Source organism: Trypanosoma brucei, chromosome 3 (genome assembly GCF_000002445.2).
Source record: "Trypanosoma brucei brucei TREU927 chromosome 3, complete sequence".
In the NCBI taxonomy this organism is placed as follows: Eukaryota; Euglenozoa; class Kinetoplastea; order Trypanosomatida; family Trypanosomatidae; genus Trypanosoma; species Trypanosoma brucei.
In genome coordinates this window covers 1,479,270-1,500,426 of record NC_007276.1, presented here as the reverse complement: position 1 = coordinate 1,500,426, position 21,157 = coordinate 1,479,270, and the positions used below count along the sequence as shown (strand labels likewise).

At 47.6% G+C, this 21,157-nt stretch overlaps 9 protein-coding genes across 9 annotated transcripts, besides 5 other annotated features; all 9 read right to left on the bottom strand.

Moving 5' to 3' along the window:
• Positions 1–21,157: part of a sequence feature (sequence corresponds to BAC RPCI93-5L5) that runs on past both edges of the window.
• On the bottom strand, positions 137–1,291 carry Tb927.3.5340 (Hsc70-interacting protein (Hip), putative; the record flags this gene model as incomplete). The annotated part of the gene is made up of 1 exon (XM_839031.1): positions 137–1,291. The coding sequence occupies one exon, from the start codon at positions 1,289–1,291 to the stop codon at positions 137–139; it is 1,155 nt and encodes a 384-aa protein (XP_844124.1).
• Positions 1,797–2,624, bottom strand: Tb927.3.5330 (ADP-ribosylation factor GTPase activating protein, putative; the record flags this gene model as incomplete). The annotated part of the gene is made up of 1 exon (XM_839030.1): positions 1,797–2,624. One exon carries the CDS (start codon positions 2,622–2,624, stop codon positions 1,797–1,799), a length of 828 nt encoding a protein of 275 aa, XP_844123.1.
• Positions 3,127–4,311, bottom strand: Tb927.3.5320 (hypothetical protein, conserved; the record flags this gene model as incomplete). Its single annotated transcript, XM_839029.1, has 1 exon — positions 3,127–4,311. One exon carries the CDS (start codon positions 4,309–4,311, stop codon positions 3,127–3,129), a length of 1,185 nt encoding a protein of 394 aa, XP_844122.1.
• On the bottom strand, positions 5,374–11,760 carry Tb927.3.5310 (hypothetical protein, conserved; the record flags this gene model as incomplete). Its single annotated transcript, XM_839028.1, has 1 exon — positions 5,374–11,760. The coding sequence occupies one exon, from the start codon at positions 11,758–11,760 to the stop codon at positions 5,374–5,376; it is 6,387 nt and encodes a 2,128-aa protein (XP_844121.1).
• Positions 12,226–12,744, bottom strand: Tb927.3.5300 (hypothetical protein, conserved; the record flags this gene model as incomplete). Its single annotated transcript, XM_839027.1, has 1 exon — positions 12,226–12,744. One exon carries the CDS (start codon positions 12,742–12,744, stop codon positions 12,226–12,228), a length of 519 nt encoding a protein of 172 aa, XP_844120.1.
• Positions 12,823–12,843: a microsatellite.
• Tb927.3.5290 (hypothetical protein, conserved) lies at positions 13,407–16,241 on the bottom strand (the record flags this gene model as incomplete). Its single annotated transcript, XM_839026.1, has 1 exon — positions 13,407–16,241. One exon carries the CDS (start codon positions 16,239–16,241, stop codon positions 13,407–13,409), a length of 2,835 nt encoding a protein of 944 aa, XP_844119.1.
• Positions 16,831–17,607, bottom strand: Tb927.3.5280 (RNA-binding protein, putative; the record flags this gene model as incomplete). The annotated part of the gene is made up of 1 exon (XM_839025.1): positions 16,831–17,607. The coding sequence occupies one exon, from the start codon at positions 17,605–17,607 to the stop codon at positions 16,831–16,833; it is 777 nt and encodes a 258-aa protein (XP_844118.1).
• On the bottom strand, positions 18,148–18,636 carry Tb927.3.5270 (hypothetical protein, conserved; the record flags this gene model as incomplete). The annotated part of the gene is made up of 1 exon (XM_839024.1): positions 18,148–18,636. The coding sequence occupies one exon, from the start codon at positions 18,634–18,636 to the stop codon at positions 18,148–18,150; it is 489 nt and encodes a 162-aa protein (XP_844117.1).
• Positions 18,685–18,715: a microsatellite.
• Positions 18,977–19,066: a sequence feature (T-rich).
• Tb927.3.5260 (hypothetical protein, conserved) lies at positions 19,251–20,660 on the bottom strand (the record flags this gene model as incomplete). Its single annotated transcript, XM_839023.1, has 1 exon — positions 19,251–20,660. One exon carries the CDS (start codon positions 20,658–20,660, stop codon positions 19,251–19,253), a length of 1,410 nt encoding a protein of 469 aa, XP_844116.1.
• Positions 21,003–21,029: a microsatellite.

Here is a 21,157-nt window from a genome sequence, read left to right as displayed (position 1 = left end):
CTGCTGTTCATGACAATAAAAAGTATATTTTAGTATGTGTGTTGCTATACTTACCTGAACAACTACTCACCATTCTGAACGTTAAATATGCCGGTAATCAATGAGGGGGTGGGGTTCCCACAATATTGCCATTAACTTAATCCAACTCGTCAGGGTCATGAAGTGGTCCCTTAGGTGGGGCCGAATTCGTGGTACCGGGTGTTGCGTCTGGTGAAGAAGCAAACCCCTGACCTGACATGCCTCCTCCCGGGAAACCAGAACCCGGCATTCCCGCACCCGGGAATCCACCACCCATCACTTTTGACATAACTTTCTGAAGCAGAGGACCCATTTGGGGATCACTCATCATCCCCAGAGCAGCCATAGGGTTCTGCATGAGAGTAGAGAACTTAGACGCAATCTCCGGATTCCGCATGGCTTCCAAGATTTCCGGGTCCTTCATAATTTCCTCCATTCCACCCGGGAACCCGCCTGGCATTCCGCCTGGGAATCCTCCGGGGAATCCCCCTGATGGAGGTGCCTGCCGCTGGTTTTGTCGTCGCTCCTCCTCCTCCTCTCGTTGCATTTCCATCTCGCGCTGGCGGCGGAGGGCCTCTTGTCGCTTTGCCTCCCGCTCTTCCTCCTTCCGACGACGTGACTGTCGCCGTGCATTTGCCTTTTCCTGGACCAGCCGAAGCAGTGCATCCGTCTTCTCGTCGTAATCGACAGTTTGTGCCTCACTCAGGTCTTTGAGTGCGTCCTCCCACTTTCCCAGGTGGCGATTCACTGTTCCCCGGACGCGCAAAGCACGTACATTTTCAGGGTTAAGAGAGAGTGCCCTGTTGGCGTCACGCAATGCAGCACCGGGACGCTTGCACTCAAGCAAATAACTTGCGCGCTGTGACCAATACATTGCCTTTCCCGGCACCAGGCGAAGTGCCTGAGCGAGTAAGTCAACAGCCTCGTCAAGTCGACCATCAGCCGCGCAGTCGGCCGCTGCTGCTTTGAGCTCCATCGCTTTCTCCTCCTGCTCAGGTGAAGGATCTCCACTGCCTGCTGGAATCCCATCATCCGCCACGTCTTCCAACTTCCATAGTTCTTCATCCGGTTCACTCGCTGTGTCCTCTTCATTTGCCTCTGGTCCCGCAGTCGTGTTGGGTTCATATGTTCTGGGAGAAAGAGTGGCGCCCAGTGACGTTAAGAATTCGCGAAGTCCATTAAATTCGTCCCTGTGGATTTCACTGGGGTGGAGGCGCAAAAAGTCCAACACACGATTCAACGCCTCAAAATCACATGAGGACAGAGTATGCATTGGAAGGAAAGAAAAATCACAGTGAAACGCTGCCCCCTACAGCAGGCAAGTTCGAAAACGTAATAACACAATTACCCTCTCGCGTGTATCACCAAAGCAATTTTTTGCTATATTTTCTTTGTTTGACGTTGTCGCTGGATTATTATTATTTTTTTTTAGGAGAAAGAGGGAAATGATTTTTTGTTTATCATAAGGAAAACAGCAATAGGTACAATAGGGTCAAGTGCATGCACATAGACAACTAGATGGTAATTTTACACTGAACGGTGAACTAAGAGAGAAAAATTTCAACCGCCCATGTTAACATTGCAAGACAGAGAAAACATAAAGGCGATTGCGCCACTGTCAACTCACACTTCTCGATGGTCGACATCATCATCACCATGGGCTTTCATATCTGAGCAGGAGTTGCGCCTCAACAGTTACGTACTCCCTAACTTCTTCACCACCACATACTTACAGTGCAGGGAATGGGTGTTTTCGTCCAAAAGAGAAAAAAAAGCGCTCAAGAAAAGCCAAACTGCTCCAGAAGTGTCTTGCGCCGCTCATCGTACGCTTCCGGTCCAACATTCACTACTCCAAAAGTCCCACGAATGGGTCCCGTCCTCTTTGACATTTTAGATATAACCTCCGCATTGGAGCCATATAACGCCTTGATTGTGTCCTCCCCCTTCAAACTCCTCTCGGCTTTGTCGTTCGCTCCGTCATTCGCTTTTTTTTTACGACTCGCGCTGCTATTCCGCTTCGGTTTCTTCCCGTACCGCGCTTCTTTATGGTACTGGCGAAGTTTCTCATCTACGGCCTCCACAGAAAATGCTTTTTCCTGATACTTCCGCTGGATAAAAGTTTGTAGAGTAGCATCAGACTCTGCAAACGTCATGGGCTTCATATCTTTAGGAAGATGCGCCTCGTAAAGTAACTTTGCCCGTTGATTGCCTATGAGTTCCATCAAATGAACCTCTGCTGCACTCCACTTGTCCATGTTAGCTGACTTCACCTTCGACACGTGGACGCCCAGTGAGCGATGGATGCCGGAGCACCGAATGCATAAAAACACGCCGTGATTAACCGAGGCCCAGCGAGTTCCAGCGTTGTTGCAGTCGTTGCACATGTTGTTCGGGTAGGTTTGACAGAGTTGATCAACCCGTGTACGGTTTTCATCCCAGTTCTCCACTTCCTCATCCGCACCCTCTATTGCCACAGCAGTTTCGGGCCTAGTTTTGGCTGCAGATGAGTTAACAACACCATTACAACTTTCGCGGCGGTCACGATGATGTTTGCGATGCTTCTCCTTCCGCCTCTTATCTTTGTTTCCATTTTCCTTTTCCGTCATTACAAGTTGGAGGGAGCAATTTTGTCCACAACCTTGAGTAAATATCCCTTCAATTCAGGGAGCACAATTTGCATGGGATTCACAAAAAAAAAAGGTATAAGGGTGGGGAAGGGGCGAAGGAGAATGGGTTTAGTAATTAAACGCCGCTCGATACGGCAGAGAGGGTAAGATGTACAAAATAATAATGATAACAGTGATCGACGGAAAGATGATAACATTACAGTCAGTGAGCGCGCGTAGGGGAGGGAGGGGAGGGGTGTTGGCCACGATGTGAAACCACCCGTGAACGTGAGCGGAAAAAAATTCTCACGACCTTCCAGATGCAAAATACCCACGCACAGAGAAGAAGGTTGCTCAAATGAATGAGAGTTGGGCCTCCCCCCCCTCTCAAACAAAAACATAAGCGTTTGCAACAGCTACCACATAGAAATAATAATGATGGTTAACCTCAAAAATTGTGTTGCCTATCGCTAACACTAGCATTGCCATCTTCCAGCTAACATCAATGGATGTGAAGAACCACTGTATCTCCTGATCTTAACCCCGGACAAGTTCCAAGCTGAACCTCACCGTCTTCCACAATAAGATCTTTCGGAGGGAAACCAACCCTTAGTGAGCAATTTGGGACACCTCCGGGAAAGGCGGTTGACTGGCTAAAGTACAACCGGGTGGAAAGATATTTCAATAAAAGTAGAACGGGCATCTCAGGTTTAAGGCGCAACGTTAACTGTTCCTTGGGCAAGCGGCAGCGCAAAGTAAAGGCACTTCCCACTTCTGCAGGGACTTCGTAGGGACTGATATCAACAGCCAATATTTGTGGTGGTTGTGCTACAACCCCTTCATTTGCCTCATCACGGCGTCCTGCCTCTGGTTCAGAAAATGGAATGCTCGTTTCTTCAACATCCACGTACTCTCTCGAATTTTCTGTATGCAAAACGGGGGATGCGTTTTCATATGTTCCTCGCAGCCTGCATTCCTCCCACTGATTTGGCGAGCCCTTCTCACCAACAAAGGTGAGAAGAGCATTTTTAACCTCATAACTCTCAATGGTCGCTTCATGGACATTTATAGGTATTCGCGTCTCCTTTACACGTGTTATTGGATTGATTATAAGGAGAGTTGGAATATCTTTTTCCACGTCGAGGCGATAGCCGTGCGCAAGCCCGGGTCCCTCACCTACATCGGCGGTGGTTTGATATATTGAAAACATACTAAGAACCTCTAATAAATCTTCCGACCGCCAAATGTCTCTGTTGACACAAAACCCCGTAAAATCATTCAAAACAAAACTCAAAATAACCCACTGGTCTCTATTTAAGGAATCAGTGCAAAAAGTATCAAAGGGTTCGGGACTGCGGTGGACAAAAGCTGGTATAGGGAACACTGAATCCAGTAGATCCTGCTCACTTTCCACTTCATCAAGCAAAAAATCCCGTTCGTGAGGGTAATTACCACCCACGTAGCCACCACCACCATCAAGCCGGTTCACTACGTAAGAGGCATGCGGTAATTCAGGTTCCTGTAAATGAGGTGCTTCTCCTTGTGGGGAAGTGCCGTGAAGTGAAGTAACACTTTCATCAGCCCCTTGGGTACGCGACATATGGAGATGGTAGGCATAATCCACATCAAAGTTAGCCTCTGATAAGAGGCTTATTGCCACAGTTTCACTGCAATCACACATTGCCATAAAGATTTGCACCACATCTTCATCCATTGGAGCACAACGTCCCTAGCCCTCACCTTCAGAGGCGTATAAAAACAAACAAGAAAATAGTAAAGGACGAAGGAAGGGGTATATATACTTCTCCCTTTGCAGAACTTTCCTCCTTTCTCACAGCTTGTTGTATCTGGGGTAACGTAGCCTTCAAAATCACACTAATAATATATATGGCTATCCTGGTTAGTGATAGCGTCCCTAATCTCCCTCTCGGTTGCTTAACTCACTGCTCTCTTACAACTTTAGGTTGGTCCCCTCACACACGCGGAGATCCTGTCAAAAAAACAAAAAAAAATAATAGCCCTTTATCCCTTCCCTCTACAAATGTGCCTACTACCAACCAAATTAGTGCGCACAAACTAATATCTCCTCAAAGTAAATCTAATGTTAATCGGGGAGAAAATGGAGGACAAAAAATTGAGCAATCATTGCAAAAAAAATTTAACAGTCAAAGCAGTACATAAAACATTAAACAAGAATAATTTTCCGATTGGAAAGAAACACCGAAAATAATTTACATAGAATGTGGAGAACAAACCCACTAGAAACTCAATTCGCCGACCAACTGAAAAGACAAACATTCACACAATTCACACAACCACAAAAAAACCTAAATACCATAAAGCACAACACTCTCACAGCACCTCAGTAAAGACACAAAAAAACATGATATCATTACAGAAACACTTTTTTAACAAAAAAAAACTCATCAAGAAACAAATTCGACCACAAAAACCTACAAAAATTCTATTCACACACACACGCATATATTTACATATCTCCACCCTCTACCCTTTCAACCAAAAGATAACCAAAGTAAAGGGAATACAAAATACATATATAACCAGAAAGACATAACAGCAGAAAGTAAAAACTTTTAAAAAAAGGTTTACAAACCTGGACAACAGAATTCAAAATACAAAATTATTCAAATTTCTACAAAAAACAATAAGAAATTTTGCAAAAAAATCAAAATAAAAGACAAGCAACGTCACAAATATTACCAACAATCAAAATTTTAAAGATAATCAACTACATTTCAGCTACTTCAGCATCAGCAGCAGGTTCATCAAGCTCCTCAGCCTTGGTGAGATCTTCTGCAGGTTGCTCAGCCGCAGCTTCAGTGTCTGGAATTTGCTTTTCAGGGATCACCTCAGAATCAGTAGGTTCCTTCTCAGCTACTTCAGTGTCAGCAACAGGTTCATCAAGCTCCTCAGCCTTGGTGAGATCTTCTGCAGGTTGTTCAGCCGCAGCTTCAGTGTCTGGAATTTGCTTTTCAGGGATCACCTCAGAATCAGTAGGCTCCTTCTCAGCTACTTCAGTGTCAGCAACAGGTTCATCAAGCTCCTCAGCCTTGGTGAGATCTTCTGCAGGTTGTTCAGCCGCAGCTTCAGTGTCTGGAATTTCCTTTTCAAGGATCACCTCAGAATCAGTAGGCTCCTTCTCAGCTACTTCAGTGTCAGCAACAGGTTCATCAAGCTCCTCAGCCTTGGTGAGATCTTCTGCAGGTTGCTCAGCCGCAGCTTCAGTGTCTGGAATTTCCTTTTCAGGGATCACCTCAGAATCAGTAGGTTCCTTCTCAGCTACTTCAGTGTCAGCAACAGGTTCATCAAGCTCCTCAGCCTTGGTGAGATCTTCTGCAGGTTGTTCAGCCGCAGCTTCAGTGTCTGGAATTTCCTTTTCAGGGATCACCTCAGAATCAGTAGGTTCCTTCCCAGCTACTTCAGTGTCAGCAGCAGGTTCATCAAGCTCCTCAGCCTTGGTGAGATCTTCTGCAGGTTGTTCAGCCGCAGCTTCAGTGTCTGGAATTTCCTTTTCAGGGATCACCTCAGAATCAGTAGGCTCCTTCTCAGCTACTTCAGTGTCAGCAACAGGTTCATCAAGCTCCTCAGCCTTGGTGAGATCTTCTGCAGGTTGCTCAGCCGCAGCTTCAGTGTCTGGAATTTGCTTTTCAGGGATCACCTCAGAATCAGTAGGCTCCTTCTCAGCTACTTCAGTGTCAGCAACAGGTTCATCAAGCTCCTCAGCCTTGGTGAGATCTTCTGCAGGTTGTTCAGCCGCAGCTTCAGTGTCTGGAATTTCCTTTTCAGGGATCACCTCAGAATCAGTAGGTTCCTTCTCAGCTACTTCAGTGTCAGCAACAGGTTCATCAAGCTCCTCAGCCTTGGTGAGATCTTCTGCAGGTTGTTCAGCCGCAGCTTCAGTGTCTGGAATTTCCTTTTCAGGGATCACCTCAGAATCAGTAGGTTCCTTCCCAGCTACTTCAGTGTCAGCAACAGGTTCATCAAGCTCCTCAGCCTTGGTGAGATCTTCTGCAGGTTGCTCAGCCGCAGCTTCAGTGTCTGGAATTTCCTTTTCAGGGATCACCTCAGAATCAGTAGGCTCCTTCTCAGCTACTTCAGTGTCAGCAACAGGTTCATCAAGCTCCTCAGCCTTGGTGAGATCTTCTGCAGGTTGCTCAGCCGCAGCTTCAGTGTCTGGAATTTGCTTTTCAGGGATCACCTCAGAATCAGTAGGTTCCTTCTCAGCTACTTCAGTGTCAGCAGCAGGTTCATCAAGCTCCTCAGCCTTGGTGAGATCTTCTGCAGGTTGCTCAGCCGCAGCTTCAGTGTCTGGAATTTCCTTTTCAAGGATCACCTCAGAATCAGTAGGTTCCTTCTCAGCTACTTCAGTGTCAGCAACAGGTTCATCAAGCTCCTCAGCCTTGGTGAGATCTTCTGCAGGTTGTTCAGCCGCAGCTTCAGCGTCTGGAATTTCCTTTTCAAGGATCACCTCAGAATCAGTAGGCTCCTTCTCAGCTACTTCAGTGTCAGCAACAGGTTCATCAAGCTCCTCAGCCTTGGTGAGATCTTCTGCAGGTTGCTCAGCCGCAGCTTCAGTGTCTGGAATTTCCTTTTCAGGGATCACCTCAGAATCAGTAGGTTCCTTCTCAGCTACTTCAGTGTCAGCAACAGGTTCATCAAGCTCCCCAGCCTTGGTGAGATCTTCTGCAGGTTGCTCAGCCGCAGCTTCAGTGTCTGGAATTTCCTTTTCAGGGATCACCTCAGAATCAGTAGGTTCCTTCTCAGCTACTTCAGTGTCAGCAACAGGTTCATCAAGCTCCTCAGCCTTGGTGAGATCTTCTGCAGGTTGCTCAGCCGCAGCTTCAGTGTCTGGAATTTGCTTTTCAGGGATCACCTCAGAATCAGTAGGTTCCTTCTCAGCTACTTCAGTGTCAGCAACAGGTTCATCAAGCTCCTCAGCCTTGGTGAGATCTTCTGCAGGTTGCTCAGCCGCAGCTTCAGTGTCTGGAATTTCCTTTTCAGGGATCACCTCAGAATCAGTAGGCTCCTTCTCAGCTACTTCAGTGTCAGCAACAGGTTCATCAAGCTCCTCAGCCTTGGTGAGATCTTCTGCAGGTTGCTCAGCCGCAGCTTCAGTGTCTGGAATTTGCTTTTCAAGGATCACCTCAGAATCAGTAGGTTCCTTCTCAGCTACTTCAGTGTCAGCAACAGGTTCATCAAGCTCCTCAGCCTTGGTGAGATCTTCTGCAGGTTGCTCAGCCGCAGCTTCAGTGTCTGGAATTTCCTTTTCAGGGATCACCTCAGAATCAGTAGGCTCCTTCTCAGCTACTTCAGTATCAGCAACAGGTTCATCAAGCTCCTCAGCCTTGGTGAGATCTTCTGCAGGTTGGTCAACTATTGGTCCCTGAGGGGTGGCGTTTGTTTGATCAACTATATTTGCTGAGGATGTTATATTATTGTCCTCTGCATTGTCGTTGAGCGGTTGGTGATTTGTAGACTTTTCGTAGCTTTCTTCTGCTTCTGTGGTGTGTGATATTTCAGCATCGATGAGCAAACACTTTGTATGTTGTATTGTGTTCTTTTCCGGGGCAATATGGTGGAGAGAATATATGTATTCAACGTAGAGTTCCTTTCTGCATGTATATTCGTGCATCCATAGCGAGTGGATGTCGTAGCTGTGGATAATATCCCCACGTGAAGCTCTTTCCAACCTTGCCAGTATTCGCATCAAGAAGTATCTACGCTCATCACAGAGTGCTGCTCGCAAGATACTTTCGTCGCAAACAACCTCAATTAAGTCAACACCGTCGTAGAAACTGCTCTGTTGTAGGGCGGCGCGGGTAGCAAATTCTTCAGTTTCCAGCTCTTTCTCGTGGTAACTGTTACGCATCCTCCATAGCAAAAGCATGCGGTTTTGCCACTCTTCCTCTTTTATTCCAAGGTGGAAACCAATATCGAAGCACATCTCGTTTAAGAAACGCGGCACATCTTGATCCAGATACGCTTGGTGATGTGTGGTGTACTCCATGGGTTTAACGATATCGATAAATCGCTCATTCGTCTCGTTTAACTCTAATTCATGACGCTGTGTAAGTTCAGATAGAACCAGCTTTTCTAGCTCGGCCTTTATGAAAGTCCTCTTGCGCTTCACTGCAGCAAACTTTTGCCACTTCCTCAGCGTTATGATCGCCAACACATCCTTCTCAAACCACTCTTTTCTTCTTGTAAAATCGTTTTCAATAGCCTTCTGCCACTCTTTTTTGATTCGTATACGACCATGCGACTCACTGTGCAACAATATTGTTACTGCATCTACCATGGGGACAGCAGGGGGTTCAAAGTAGTTTAAAATCATTTTGAACATCATCTCTTCCTGACCCTCCAACTCTGAGCGACCGCGGGGTTCTGCTCTATTCTCGACTACACTAAGCTCAAGAGCAATACGTCTGTATGTGTAGTAGGATTGTATCGCGACCGCATCACGGAGGTTGTGCCTGCACTCCTGAACGTCAATGCGCTGCCTGTCAAAAACCTCCTTCAGCTCTGCCTTCTCTCGCATTACGCGAAAGGCTTCGCGAAGGTGCTTCCGCATGCCTGACCTTCCTACATCACCATTCCGGTATTTCCTATAGAAAATTTTTATTCGGCTAGCGGCTCCTATATTTCGGAGTTCCTTTCTAAGTTTTGAACTCATTTCCCGGTGAGCACAATCAGTTATTTCGGGCCATGCACGACTCTCCAACCGCTCAAGGAGGTGGCGAGCTTCCTCCTCCCTTTCCTCCGTAATCGCAACGCAGCACAAATATACAATTTCAGAATGTTGCTCTACCAGAAGCGACCCATAGTTTTCAAGAAACTTAACCGATTCGTCACAGAAAAAACAGAGTGCAGTGTTCAAAAAAGTGTGAGCAATTAATGCCCGAGGATTTGGGTCCAAAGCTTCAATCTCCAGTTTTTCACGTTTGAATTCATAATGAAGTCTAGTAAGGCGTGCGTACATGTACATCTCCTCCTCTTTCCGCGACTCAAGCAGAACCAACGCCTGCGCGAACAGCTCTTCTTCCTTTTGTGCTTGGATTTCTTTCATCATTATGCGAACCAAATCGCGGTCGTCTAGCTCCATGCAGAGGATTGAAAAAAAAAAATTGTTTTCATCCTTTTCGATGGCGGCACGTCCTTCCACCTCACGCCCCAGAACGTACGTCTTTGTCCGGATGATGTTACTGAGGCGGTTGAAAAAATTGCACATCCTTCCGCGAACGAATTCCTCTTCAACATCAATTTCACGGCGGGCGTCTAACTCAGCGGAGAAACAGTTTGTTACAAGTGGAACTATCACGCTGTCGTATAGATCCTGTCGCTCGGTACGCCGCAGCACGCCCCGATTCCATTCCTCCTCAGTATACACGATCGTTCGGCTGTTGTACTCTACATCAAACAATTTATTACGTTCATTAGCATGAAGTGTGCGTACTTCCTCTTCGACGGCGGCGAACTCCGAGGCAAGATAATTCTTGTACTCGCAAAGTGACTTTTTGCCGCGATCAATCTTTGCGATATCGCGCTTCTTTTGTATAATGCGACCGATTTCAGAATGGGTGATACGCCACCCGAGTCGACCGGCGCGAAAGCTACGTACTGCCCTCTGGATCGTTAGAATCTGCTTCTCGTGCTCAATCCATTCTCGATTTAGTTTCGCCAGCGCCTGAATCTGCTCAGGCACAAGCATCACAACATTCTGCTCCCATTCCTTGCAAATACCCTGCCGCAATATAATTTCCAGGCCCTGGACGAGAAGCTTTCGGACCCCAATATCTTCTTGAAGAATATGGGCCCGCAGATTCATTTCCTCATTGCCTAATGCCTTTGCCTTTGTGCGCATGAAGTATTCGTTGTGCAGCTGCAACAAATCCCCACGCCGCGTGCCTTCTTCAGCTCCGAGCATATTACGGAATTCTTCCTCCTGCGCCGCCAACTCCTCGTGCGGCATTGCCATCTGCTTTCGAGGCCTCAGCACCTCCATTTCAATCCTGAGTTGCTCCTTTTGCCGGCGCTCCTCACTCTGAGCTTTCCAATAAATAAGCCGCTCCAAGTGCAGGCGTTTGTGCTTCCACGTCAGCAGTAGAGAGGACTGCTCCTCAAAATGCTCCATGATGCGTTTGTACTCCTCCTCCTCACGCTCCTCAATCATTTTACGGCTCTCCGAGTCTTTCTCCAGAAGACCCATATAAGCTGCAATACCCAAGGTATTGCATACGTTACTGAGTGGTTGCACACGAACCACTGGTGGGTTATTGTGACTGGAAACTTTACCTATCAATCGCCTGTAGCGCTCAGCTGATCGCTGCTGCTGCGGCGACCTCCGGAGTGGGGGATGGGGGCATTCTTGAGGCTGGCCTTCACCGTCGTCTGCAAGATGTTTCATCTTTAGATACTCCTGAAGGATTTTCTGGGCATCAGGTTCCATCTTGAATTCATTCATGGGAAACGGAGAACTTGACGATCGAGCACGATACAACGCCTCGTTCTCTTGTAGTCTCTTCTGCTTTTCCCTCTTAGCTGAAAGTGCCAACTTGTATTCACGGAGTTGAACGCTCGCATCAGATTCATGTTGCAACCAATAGCGCTCCTTCTCCTCCTCAAAGGCGATGGTGCCACGCTGCTCTCGTTCAACAAGCTCCAAGTCGCGTATCTCATCCCGGAGCACAAATGTAACATAACGGACAATCATCATCTGCTTCAAAACCTGCCGCTCCCAAACTTCATTCACAATGATGTGCTGCCGTCCATTTTCCTCCAGTGCTTCCAGTGAGGGGCTGCATATATCTTCCTCCTCCTTCTTCACAATTTTTCGATCCTTCACAGTGTACTGAAGGTTCCGCGAGAAACGACCGGGAGAGGAAGAGGAGGGCGGCGGGCGGCATGGTACCGGAACATCAGGTAGTCGTGATACCGGCACCTGATATGCTGGTTCAAGGAATTGCCTTCGAACACCCTCAAGCATTTTTTTATAACCATCGTGAGAGCTCGCAGTGTTGCAAACACGACGCACCGTCCGCCATTGGTTTTGACCGGAAATCCCTCTCGTAGGGATGTTTAAACTCTCCCTGGTAAGGTTAGGAAGATAACCGTCCATCCCTGCGCTGCACCTCGGTCGTCAACAGTGCCGACAAACACAATAAAAACTAGAAAAAGAAAGCTGTGTCAGTAACTCGTAGAGGCAGCACAACTGGCAAAGAAATAAACAAGTCCCGCCACTTCGAGGTGTCTTTTCTTGTTTTCTTCTTCCTTTATTTTTCCTTTTTGTTCCTTCGCTACTTCCACCTGACCTTCAAATGGGGGAAATCCGGCGTCAATAGGGAAATCGTTGAATAGGAAGGAGTAAGTGAATTTGGTGAATGCTGCAAAAGAAAAAAAGAACAGAAAAGCAAACATTGCCAGTAGATCGTACGGTTGTTGAGCACAGCAGTGCTGAAGAGGTTGTTTCCTCCACTCAAGAGAAGGTATGCAAAAGCGCTGGCCAGCACCCTCGAGTTAGAGCGTACAACACCACCCCTCAAGGAGGTTACGAAATGAAACAACGAAAATGCTACCAATAGCACTACCATTTCGGCGATGATGGCCAACGCTGGTCCCTCGGTTCCTTTATCTCCGATCGGGCATTCGGGGGCTGGATGCGGGAGTACCAACGAGGTGTCTCATGCATAACAGCACGCCGCAATTCCCTCGCCGCATCCTCTTCTGACAATCCCATTGCTGCGGCTTTAGCGGGTAAAACGCGCTGCCGGAACCATTCCCACTCCGATGCCGCGTGCTGCTGATGGTGGGGTTCCCCGATTTCCTCCCACCATTTCATAGTCTCCACCCACCGCAGACGGTTTTGATGAAGTTCACTTTCCTTATGTGCCTCGTAGTCTTGCTTAAACCTGAACCGCACGTGGCATAGCGCGCAACTGGGTTGTTCGCCAAACTGCCACACATCCTTTCCGTTATGCGGAATCCGCTTGCTTCTCCTGTCAATCCATTTTGACTTCTTCCTGATGCGAATAAGGCGGCCGGCTGCCGATGCCGTGCTACTGTTGATTGTCGTGACCGCTAGCAGACAGCGGGTGAATAACATGATCCCTCCGCCGGGTATTGGAGTTCCCTAATTTGAAGGCCGCGATGTGATGCGATTCACTTCCGGGGCGCAAAATGAGTTGTTGTTGTTGTTGTTGTTTTTTAAGAGTACTGCCCAAGAAAAAAGGGGGGAGGACCTGTGCTATCCTTTTTGCCTACGCGGCCGACTCTGCACTACTGTGGAGAAGGATTAAAGGCGTCCCACAACAACAACAAAAAAAATTATCGTGGACAAGACGCCAAAGCAGGTGGATGAAGAGTGTGGAGAAATGAAAAAGGATAAGGAAAAGATACCGAAACAGGAGCGGGGAGGACAGAAAACACACAAAACGAAATCCACCATTGGTTGTCGCACTAAAGCCGTACGGATGTGCAAGCCACACAGATCACTCACTTCGCTTGGTCGTAATCACTGGTGGTTAAGTGGATCGCCTGTCAGAAATGCGAGTTGGCGCCCTATAAAAACACTCATATTGAATGGTTGCGTGTGCACGGATTTCCACGCACACGTGAAAATACCAGCGTGCGTTCGGAAATAATAAAGACAAAAAACCTCACCGGTTGGGAAGGAAAAATGAAAACCACCTGGAGCAAGGGGTTTCAGAATTTTCCGCACAACCACACTCATGAAACTTAAAATTCGCTTCTCCTTCTTCAACGCATTTAACTTCTACACACCCACGATAGTCCGATGCTCAGCGTTCCCTGTGGATGTAACACCTCCGTCTTGCGTATTACCGCCTGTGGTGATGCAAGTAATGGCCTTAATGGAACCTCCGCAACGCCCAAATTCGAACGCACATCTCGCGCCTGCGCGTCAAACACAACAAATACCACCGAGCTCTCAGACACAAATGAAATCAACTCACTGTCCACTACCACACGATGGTCGATAGGTTCCTCGTCAAACACAGGATCGGATGTTAAGGCTTTCGTGGACGTGTGAACAACTGTATCACGGATACAACTAATCCCACCGTGTGTCGTAGATGGCATCGCCGCGGTGTAGAAAACATACGGTTGCGGTGTGGGTGAATTCTGCAGGCCATCAGCACGGAAAACTTGCACACGGAGTGCAACGACACTGCGCATGGCCACCAGTGCTGCACGCACTGCGTCTGAGCTGAGACAAAAGTCGCCATCCTTTCCAACGCCTGAGAGTGGACGATCCAGCAGAATAGGTAACAACAGGTTGAGAGCACACATCTCAACGGCGACAACCCCAACTTCCTCCCCGCTACCGCTTACTAGCTTAACGCGTTCCAGAACGGCTGATTCTCGTGCCTGCAGAAGCGCAACACCCGGAAGTTCCCCCATAGCGACAATGTTTGTTCCCGTGCCACATACCTGGTGAAGTTGAAACACGAACGTTGTTGCACGTATCTCCGCAACAGTAGCTTCATCACGGTCAAGACGATCGTAGCAGAAGCGTATGTCAAGAGGGCTATCAAGTGAGTAGAACATGGGCGACATCATCGTATCGTACGACCGTAGACCATCGAGCGAGAAGAACAGAGTGACAGCCGCACCGGCGACTTGGGAAGCACCCAAAGCACGCAGCATTGCATCGTTACACTCCAAATCATGTATGCAAAAGTTGATAATACCATCGCTTGATCCCTTTCCTCCATTTGTGGTGCCACGCGTCTTCGCCGCATTGTATGACTCCAGTTGCTGTTTGGCAAACGCAGTTTGAACATGCGTGAGCCGCCGCCGCATCTCTATGTTCTCTTCTAACAGTGCGTCGCGTTCATGCGACAGCTGCTGCATTAGGTGACGATTTCGTTCAAGTTGTTCGTTCATTTGAGTACAGCGGGATTCGGCCAGTTCCATGTCGAGGGCGGCGCTTGCAAGTGCTTCACGCAACTGTTGTGCCTCCCATCCCTCATCCCACCGAAGTGCATCCCACATTTCAAGCGCCTCCCCCGCCGCGCCGTCTGACGCATTGACCGGAACCTTATCACTAAACCCATTTGTCACGCCTCCGGTCCCACCGTTACGGTCAATACCAGAGTCACCTCGCATGGCCACTACCGCCAGGGCACGTCTAACCTTTTCATCACCGAACTCTTTCACAGTATACCCCGCCACGGAGGCCATTGCTGATAACTTTTGTCGTTCCTCCTCCGATTTCTCCAACTGCGCTTGGAACATAGTGGCGTTTTCGCGAGTGAGTTCTAACTGACGACGCAGCTCCCCCAACTCACGTTGCGCCTCGAGGAGCTGTCGTTCCTTTTCACGCCGTTGTGCCTCAGCAGAGTCCCGCATTCCCTGAACATCTGCCAGGCGGGAGGAGAATTCACGTCGAACAGCCTCTTCAGTTTCTCTATTGCAACTCTGCAGGGTACTTGCTGTGCGCAAAAGTTCCTGCTCGGTACGAATAAGTTCCTCGCTTTTGTGCTTCACGGTCCGTTCTAACTCCTCGACACGTGCACAGCGTACTTGCAACAAATTTCGCTCACCTTCCAGTTCCAGTAGCTGCCGCTTCGTTTCTGTATGCATCGCGTGAAACTTCTGGAGTTCATCCAAAAGGCGACTGCATTCGTTCTTAAGAGTCTCCACCTGCTGCTGCGACCCTTGCATACGACTAGTCAAAATAGTGATTTGCCTTGACTTATCCTGCAAATCTGCCTGAACTTGAACAAGCTGTGTGGGATCAACGGTGCCCGCCCCGTACCGTTTTTCGCTGTCCATCTCCTCTTGTAACAGGCGAAGCTTAAGTGCAAGTTCATCCCGTTCCCGTGTGAGAATTTCAACGGAACGACGAAATTCGGCTTCCAGCTGCTGTTTTCCACTCTCGGCCGCTTGGGCACGCCCGTTAAGCATGCCACAAGTGTGCCTCTCCACAGCAAGTTGCTGCTGTTGAGTGAATTGCACATCTTCCAGTTGGGTGCGAGTCCGTGTTAACTCGTCACGAAGTACACTAACCTCAGCAGCGCGTTGGTCTCGCTCCACCACAGCGCTAGCAAGATCCTGTCTAAGTTTTTCTATTACAGTGACCATAGCCGGAGATGGTGGCGAGGGACCAGCTGTTGTACCCCCCACAGTTGCGGCGGTATTAGCACGTAACGCTACGATCTCTAATTGGGCGCGATGAAGTGCTTCACGGCACTGTTGCAACTCTGCAGGGTCCACCGCCTCTCCCAATGATAGAGCAGCCCCCTCACCGGTTCCCGCATGCGGCTGAAGAGAAAATGATCTTTTACCCGGTGTTGATTGCCGGGTAGCATAAGCACCGCCAACGCTTGTGGCGGTCCGCATTGACGAGAGGGGCGGTGATGTTGCAGCGGATGAAGCAACCTCGTTAAGATGTTTTAACATGTCAGGTGAAACACGCTTCAGGTCATTAGTTACCTTATTAAACTTTACTTGCAATATCTTCAACTTATCGCGCAATCCCAGAACCTCTTGTTTGAGTTGCCGGTTTTCATGCAGCGCCCGCTGTAGTTTTTCCTCCTTTGCCATTTCGGCACGTTGTGCCTCTGTTGCCCGACCCATTACAGTGGTTCACAACCTCTCTCGACACCTCTCTACCTTCAACCTCTTCCAAGTTTTTGTGCTGAGGTTTTCTATTCTATTCAATTGGAGACGCGACACGTAGCCACCGGCCTCCTTCTCGTTTTGTGGACACGGCTGCTTATTCAGCACTGCTCTATGGAAACAACTTCCACAACTTGTGGGAAAATCAACCAGTTTCCCACTATCCCTCAGCACGCGTGATAGGCTCTCCCCTCAGTGGAGAAGAAATTTCTCCACCCTACAGCCTTTACCGCCTGTTCCTCGAAACAGTAAAGTCCGGGAACGTGCTCCAATAAACAAACAAGAAAGTGAAAATAGAACAAAATACAGACAAAAATATCAAGGTTAATATTAAGATTAAGGGAAACCAAAGGATAAGATTTTAATAACAACCGGCTCTTCTGAAGCGCATGGATAACGCAACGCATGTTCAACAAAAAAAAAAAGAGGGTGAAAAAAAAAGAGGAGAGAAGATGAAACCAGATCAATGAAACTGCACCGCAGAAAAATCTAACAATAGTGCACATGATCAGCCCTTGTCATTTAGAATCATTCTCTCCCACACCAACTAACGTACGCGAGCGTAGGGGTCGATACCTGCAGCCCACGATGTGTTTTGCTGCCGTTTGCGTGTGCGTTCCCGTTCGTGCTCCTGCTGCTCACGAGCGATGCGCTCCTCATGTTTTCTCGCCTCTTCGCGGAACAGTGCCGCATTCGCCCGTTCTTCCGCTGTACCATGCAATCTTCCGCTTCCGTCGGGCAGCTCAGCGTAGGTAACAGATATAGGACGATCCCGATATATCTTTTGATGCATTTCTTCAATGACACGGTCGCTAGAGGCAAAATCATCGTAAGAGAGAATGACAACACCTCGGAAGTTTCCGTCAAAGTCGCGTACCATCCGTGGGGGGACGGCGAAATTCCCGAACTGCGCGAAGAATGAAGTCAGTTCGTACTCAGTTACGCTAAGATCAACGCCACGGACAACAACTTTTGCGCCAATCTCGTGCAGTTCGTGAACAACATGCCGGTTACTCGAACGCGAACCGATTTCCTTCTGGTGCACATCCGTACTTGCGTGGGAAACGCGCAGTTCCTTTCCAAACAATTTTGTTCGACTGCGATGTAGAGCCTCAAAGCAATATTTGGCATCCTCTGCGTTGTAGAAATCCGCAAAACAAAATGTCATCTGCTGCGTACCACCGAGATTACTTGACGTTGGCCAAACAATGTTGGCAACAGGCCCAAACTGCGTGCAAAGTTCATGTATGATATCTTCATTGCACTGATCAGAGAGATCACTAAAAAAGACACGACGGAGGTCTTCCCGCTTGAACGTGGTCATGGTTTACTAATTAACCTCAGCAGCAACTAGAGTGCCCAACTTCAACAAAAAAAACGGATAATTAATTTATAACGTCAAAGTAGAATGCAAAAAAAAGGTTAACTTATTTGAAATAGATTAATTACACCAACAGTGTCAACAGAGCACACTGTTGTCTCCGCTGCCTAAGCTTCACTTCTGCTAATAGGAGAGAGGCGGGAGAGTGCTGTAAATGGGTTACAACCTTTGAAAGAAAAATAGAAAGATCCACAGAAGAAAAAAAATTGAGAAAAAAGTTGGGCTCAACACAAGGAAACAGTCGAACCAACTCAAAAACAGAGAATTTAGTAAATATCATTTCTTTATTCAAAGGGGGGAAAAAAAGAACGAGCGAATGGACGAGACCGACCATTGACGTGCCTCTCGCAACGCCCTAACGTATAACAACGAATACAAAAAGCAAGCATCCACCACTTGTGAACCCCCACAAATCCAAAGGTGATGTGCCCTTCTCGAGCTCGATGTTATTATCGTTGCGACTACCGTGTTTGTTAGCCCACTTCATAAAGAGTCGAGCATTTCTAAAACCTTATTTAAATCCGCCGGTTCAAACCTTCCCAGTGAAGGGATTAACTCACGAGCTTCGTCCGCCGTCTTTGGCTGAAGCGTGCCAAGTGCTACCACCTCAAACATTTTCATAGCCTCCTCCTCCGCTGTGTCGAGGAAATCATCTGATTCCGGTGGAAGAGTGGCAAATCCATCCTCTCCCACTACAAAATTCCCCAGGTGGGCATTCATTTGCTGGCGATTATTTTTGTTAACTAGTCGCAACCTCGTCTCCATTACTCGTTGCACCCGGCACTCATCTGCACATGTTTCCTGCATGAGTTCCACTTGCCTGCATGTCTTTTCAATAAGACGTGAGGCGGGATGATCGAGTGACGTGTCCCGCCGGCCGCGAAGGAGTTGAACAACAACTGGTAACGTAAGCGGCTCTGCACTGTTAAAAGGCTCACCGAGGTCACCATCCACATATCTCTCACTACTCATTCCGCAGTTTTCCCCTCACACGTGACTTCACTTCTCTCCTGGGTGTTTTATAAATGTAAATATATATATATATATATATTGCTTATTTTCTTCTGGGAGCTACCGAAGGGAGGAAAAAATACCACCCAAATCGGCTCGCCCCCGTGTGGCAGCTGAGGTTTAAACGAATAAACGTGCAAAACAATCCAGTAAATGTAATACGTCAACCGCACAACAACTACGGTAGAAAATCAGGTGGAAATACAAGTGACACCTAAACAAAAGGGAAAAAGAAAAGGGATGTTAACTTAGTTACGGGTGAGCACAAACAAAAAAAAGTGTTGAAAGTTTCAGAGCTGCTAAAAGGGAAATAAATAAAAAGGATGAAAAAAGATACGAAGAAAAAAAAGCAAAGAAGATCAAAAAGGAAAGAACAAAAGTACAAGAAAAATATAATATAAACACTCTTCCAAAACACATGTCCATTTTAGTCAAGGCTGCGAACATATTCCCTCTTCTAATTGACGGAAGTATGTTGGATGAAAGGTAGCGAGGAGGAAAAGATTCACCACGACCCACAGGAACGATTCAAAAGGAAGGCAACATACGCCCCGTCCTAACTTCACAACTGTTCATTATGTCACATGAGCCTTCCCCCCTGAGCGAAATTTCCTCTTCTTCTGTGGAGCTCGGACGGTAAATTGCATGGACTTCCCTTCTATCATTAAATCTAGAAAGCGAGACTGCTGCCTCTCAAGTTGATCTTCCACCAACACAAGTCCGCTCTGACGTCTCTTCACATCCCCCAAGCGGCGTAAGCTCAACAAACACCTCGATGCATTTCCACCCATCGGTGACGGCGCTATATTTGAGCCCAGAGAGGAGGATCGCGTTGCTCCGTACAACTTTCCTTGTTCCAAATGATGTAAACTTTTCGACATCCTTCCTTTGCAGTCGCTGTTGATTCTATGAAATAAATTGGCTGTTGACCCACCAAATTCACTTGTATTGCTTTCCGCTTTATAAACACTCACACTAGGGGTTTCTGGACCTTGTCTTCGGAGTGATGGGGGATCAAGATGGTAACTTACATTGCTGTTCGTTACTCCTGAGTAAAAACCACGAGCGTGAGTGATTGCATTCTCAAACTTTCCACGGTACCTTGAGTGTGCGGCGTCAATGGGACTACTAAGTAACCGGGAAACGTAACGTCGCGCATATGACCGACGCTTGCTGTCAGGAGTGCACGAAGTAATTGTCAACGGTATATTCTCAGTGTATTGAATAACACGTTTCGCTACCGTATGACCTCCGTTTCGCGAATAAGTGGGGGCCATGTCATCATCTCCAACGGAAGATGGCGCACGAAACTTTGATATCGGGATCACCGCCTCTTCCAGTTTGGGAGGCGTATGGGGAACCAATGATGGTTCCGCTGAAGCCCTTCTTCCTTTCCTTTGTACGGCTTGTGTGCCTGGTGGAGGGGTTCGGGGGCGCCGTTGAATGGGTTTTCGACCCTGAGTTTTTGCTTCTACACGCTTTTCAGAGTTTGAGTTGACTTTTTGCATCGGGGCTTGGGGAGGGGCCTCCTCGCTGCCGCTGATTTCACAAAGAAGAGAGAGATTTGGAAACTCGCTGCGGGAGCTACCACAACCGTTCATCATAAAAGCCAACGTGCTCGTCAGTGCAAGTGGTGGCACGGGCCCACCAACATTCGGTTTGGAAACGGTAACGGAAGCATTCGCCGCTTGTGTCTGATGTTGTGTCTTGTCCTTAGAACCGCGCTGAGCGGCAACATTTGATCTTTTCTTTGCCGTCGACACTCCTCCCTCAACACCGCTTTCTTTTTGTGTCGCGGTTCCTTCATCTAAAGATGCACCACTTCCTTTCTCCTTGTCTTTAATGGATGCCTCTAAAACATTTCCAGCCGGACCCTCACTTGGTGCCTCCCTTTCCTTTTGTTCATCATTCAGCAACCGTGACAGTAGAAGAAGCGATGTGAGATCAGTTTTGTCTTCGCTGCAGTCAATCAAAAAACTTAACATCGCTTCTTTGATGGTAATGGCAAATAAAATGCGACACTAAGAAGGAAAGCAGGATACAGCACGTATCCTGTAATTCCCACACCACACATACATGCGTAGCAGTGGTATAGATAAAGAGTAAGCGGTGGGGGAAAAAAGAAAGAAAGGAAGAAAGAGAAGTTAAGAATAAAAAGATGTTTCGGTACAGATGAGAACAGTTTGACAAGTAGGCAAAGTGTAGCCATGTAAAGGTAATTGCTACATGACAGAAGAAGGGGAGGGAAAAACGCCAACAACCATAAAAACATTAATAACAAAAAAAACATATTGACACGCTCCACCAAAAAGAAAGTGCAAGTGGATCACCACCACCACCACCACCACCACCACTCTCTTTTTTATTTTTTTCATGGTTATGTGTACCGCATGCAGTACAGTAACCATATACATCTTATTTTCTTCATTTTCTTCACTCCTCTCTCTCCTCCCTCTTGCAAAGTGTATCTCCTTTTGGAGAA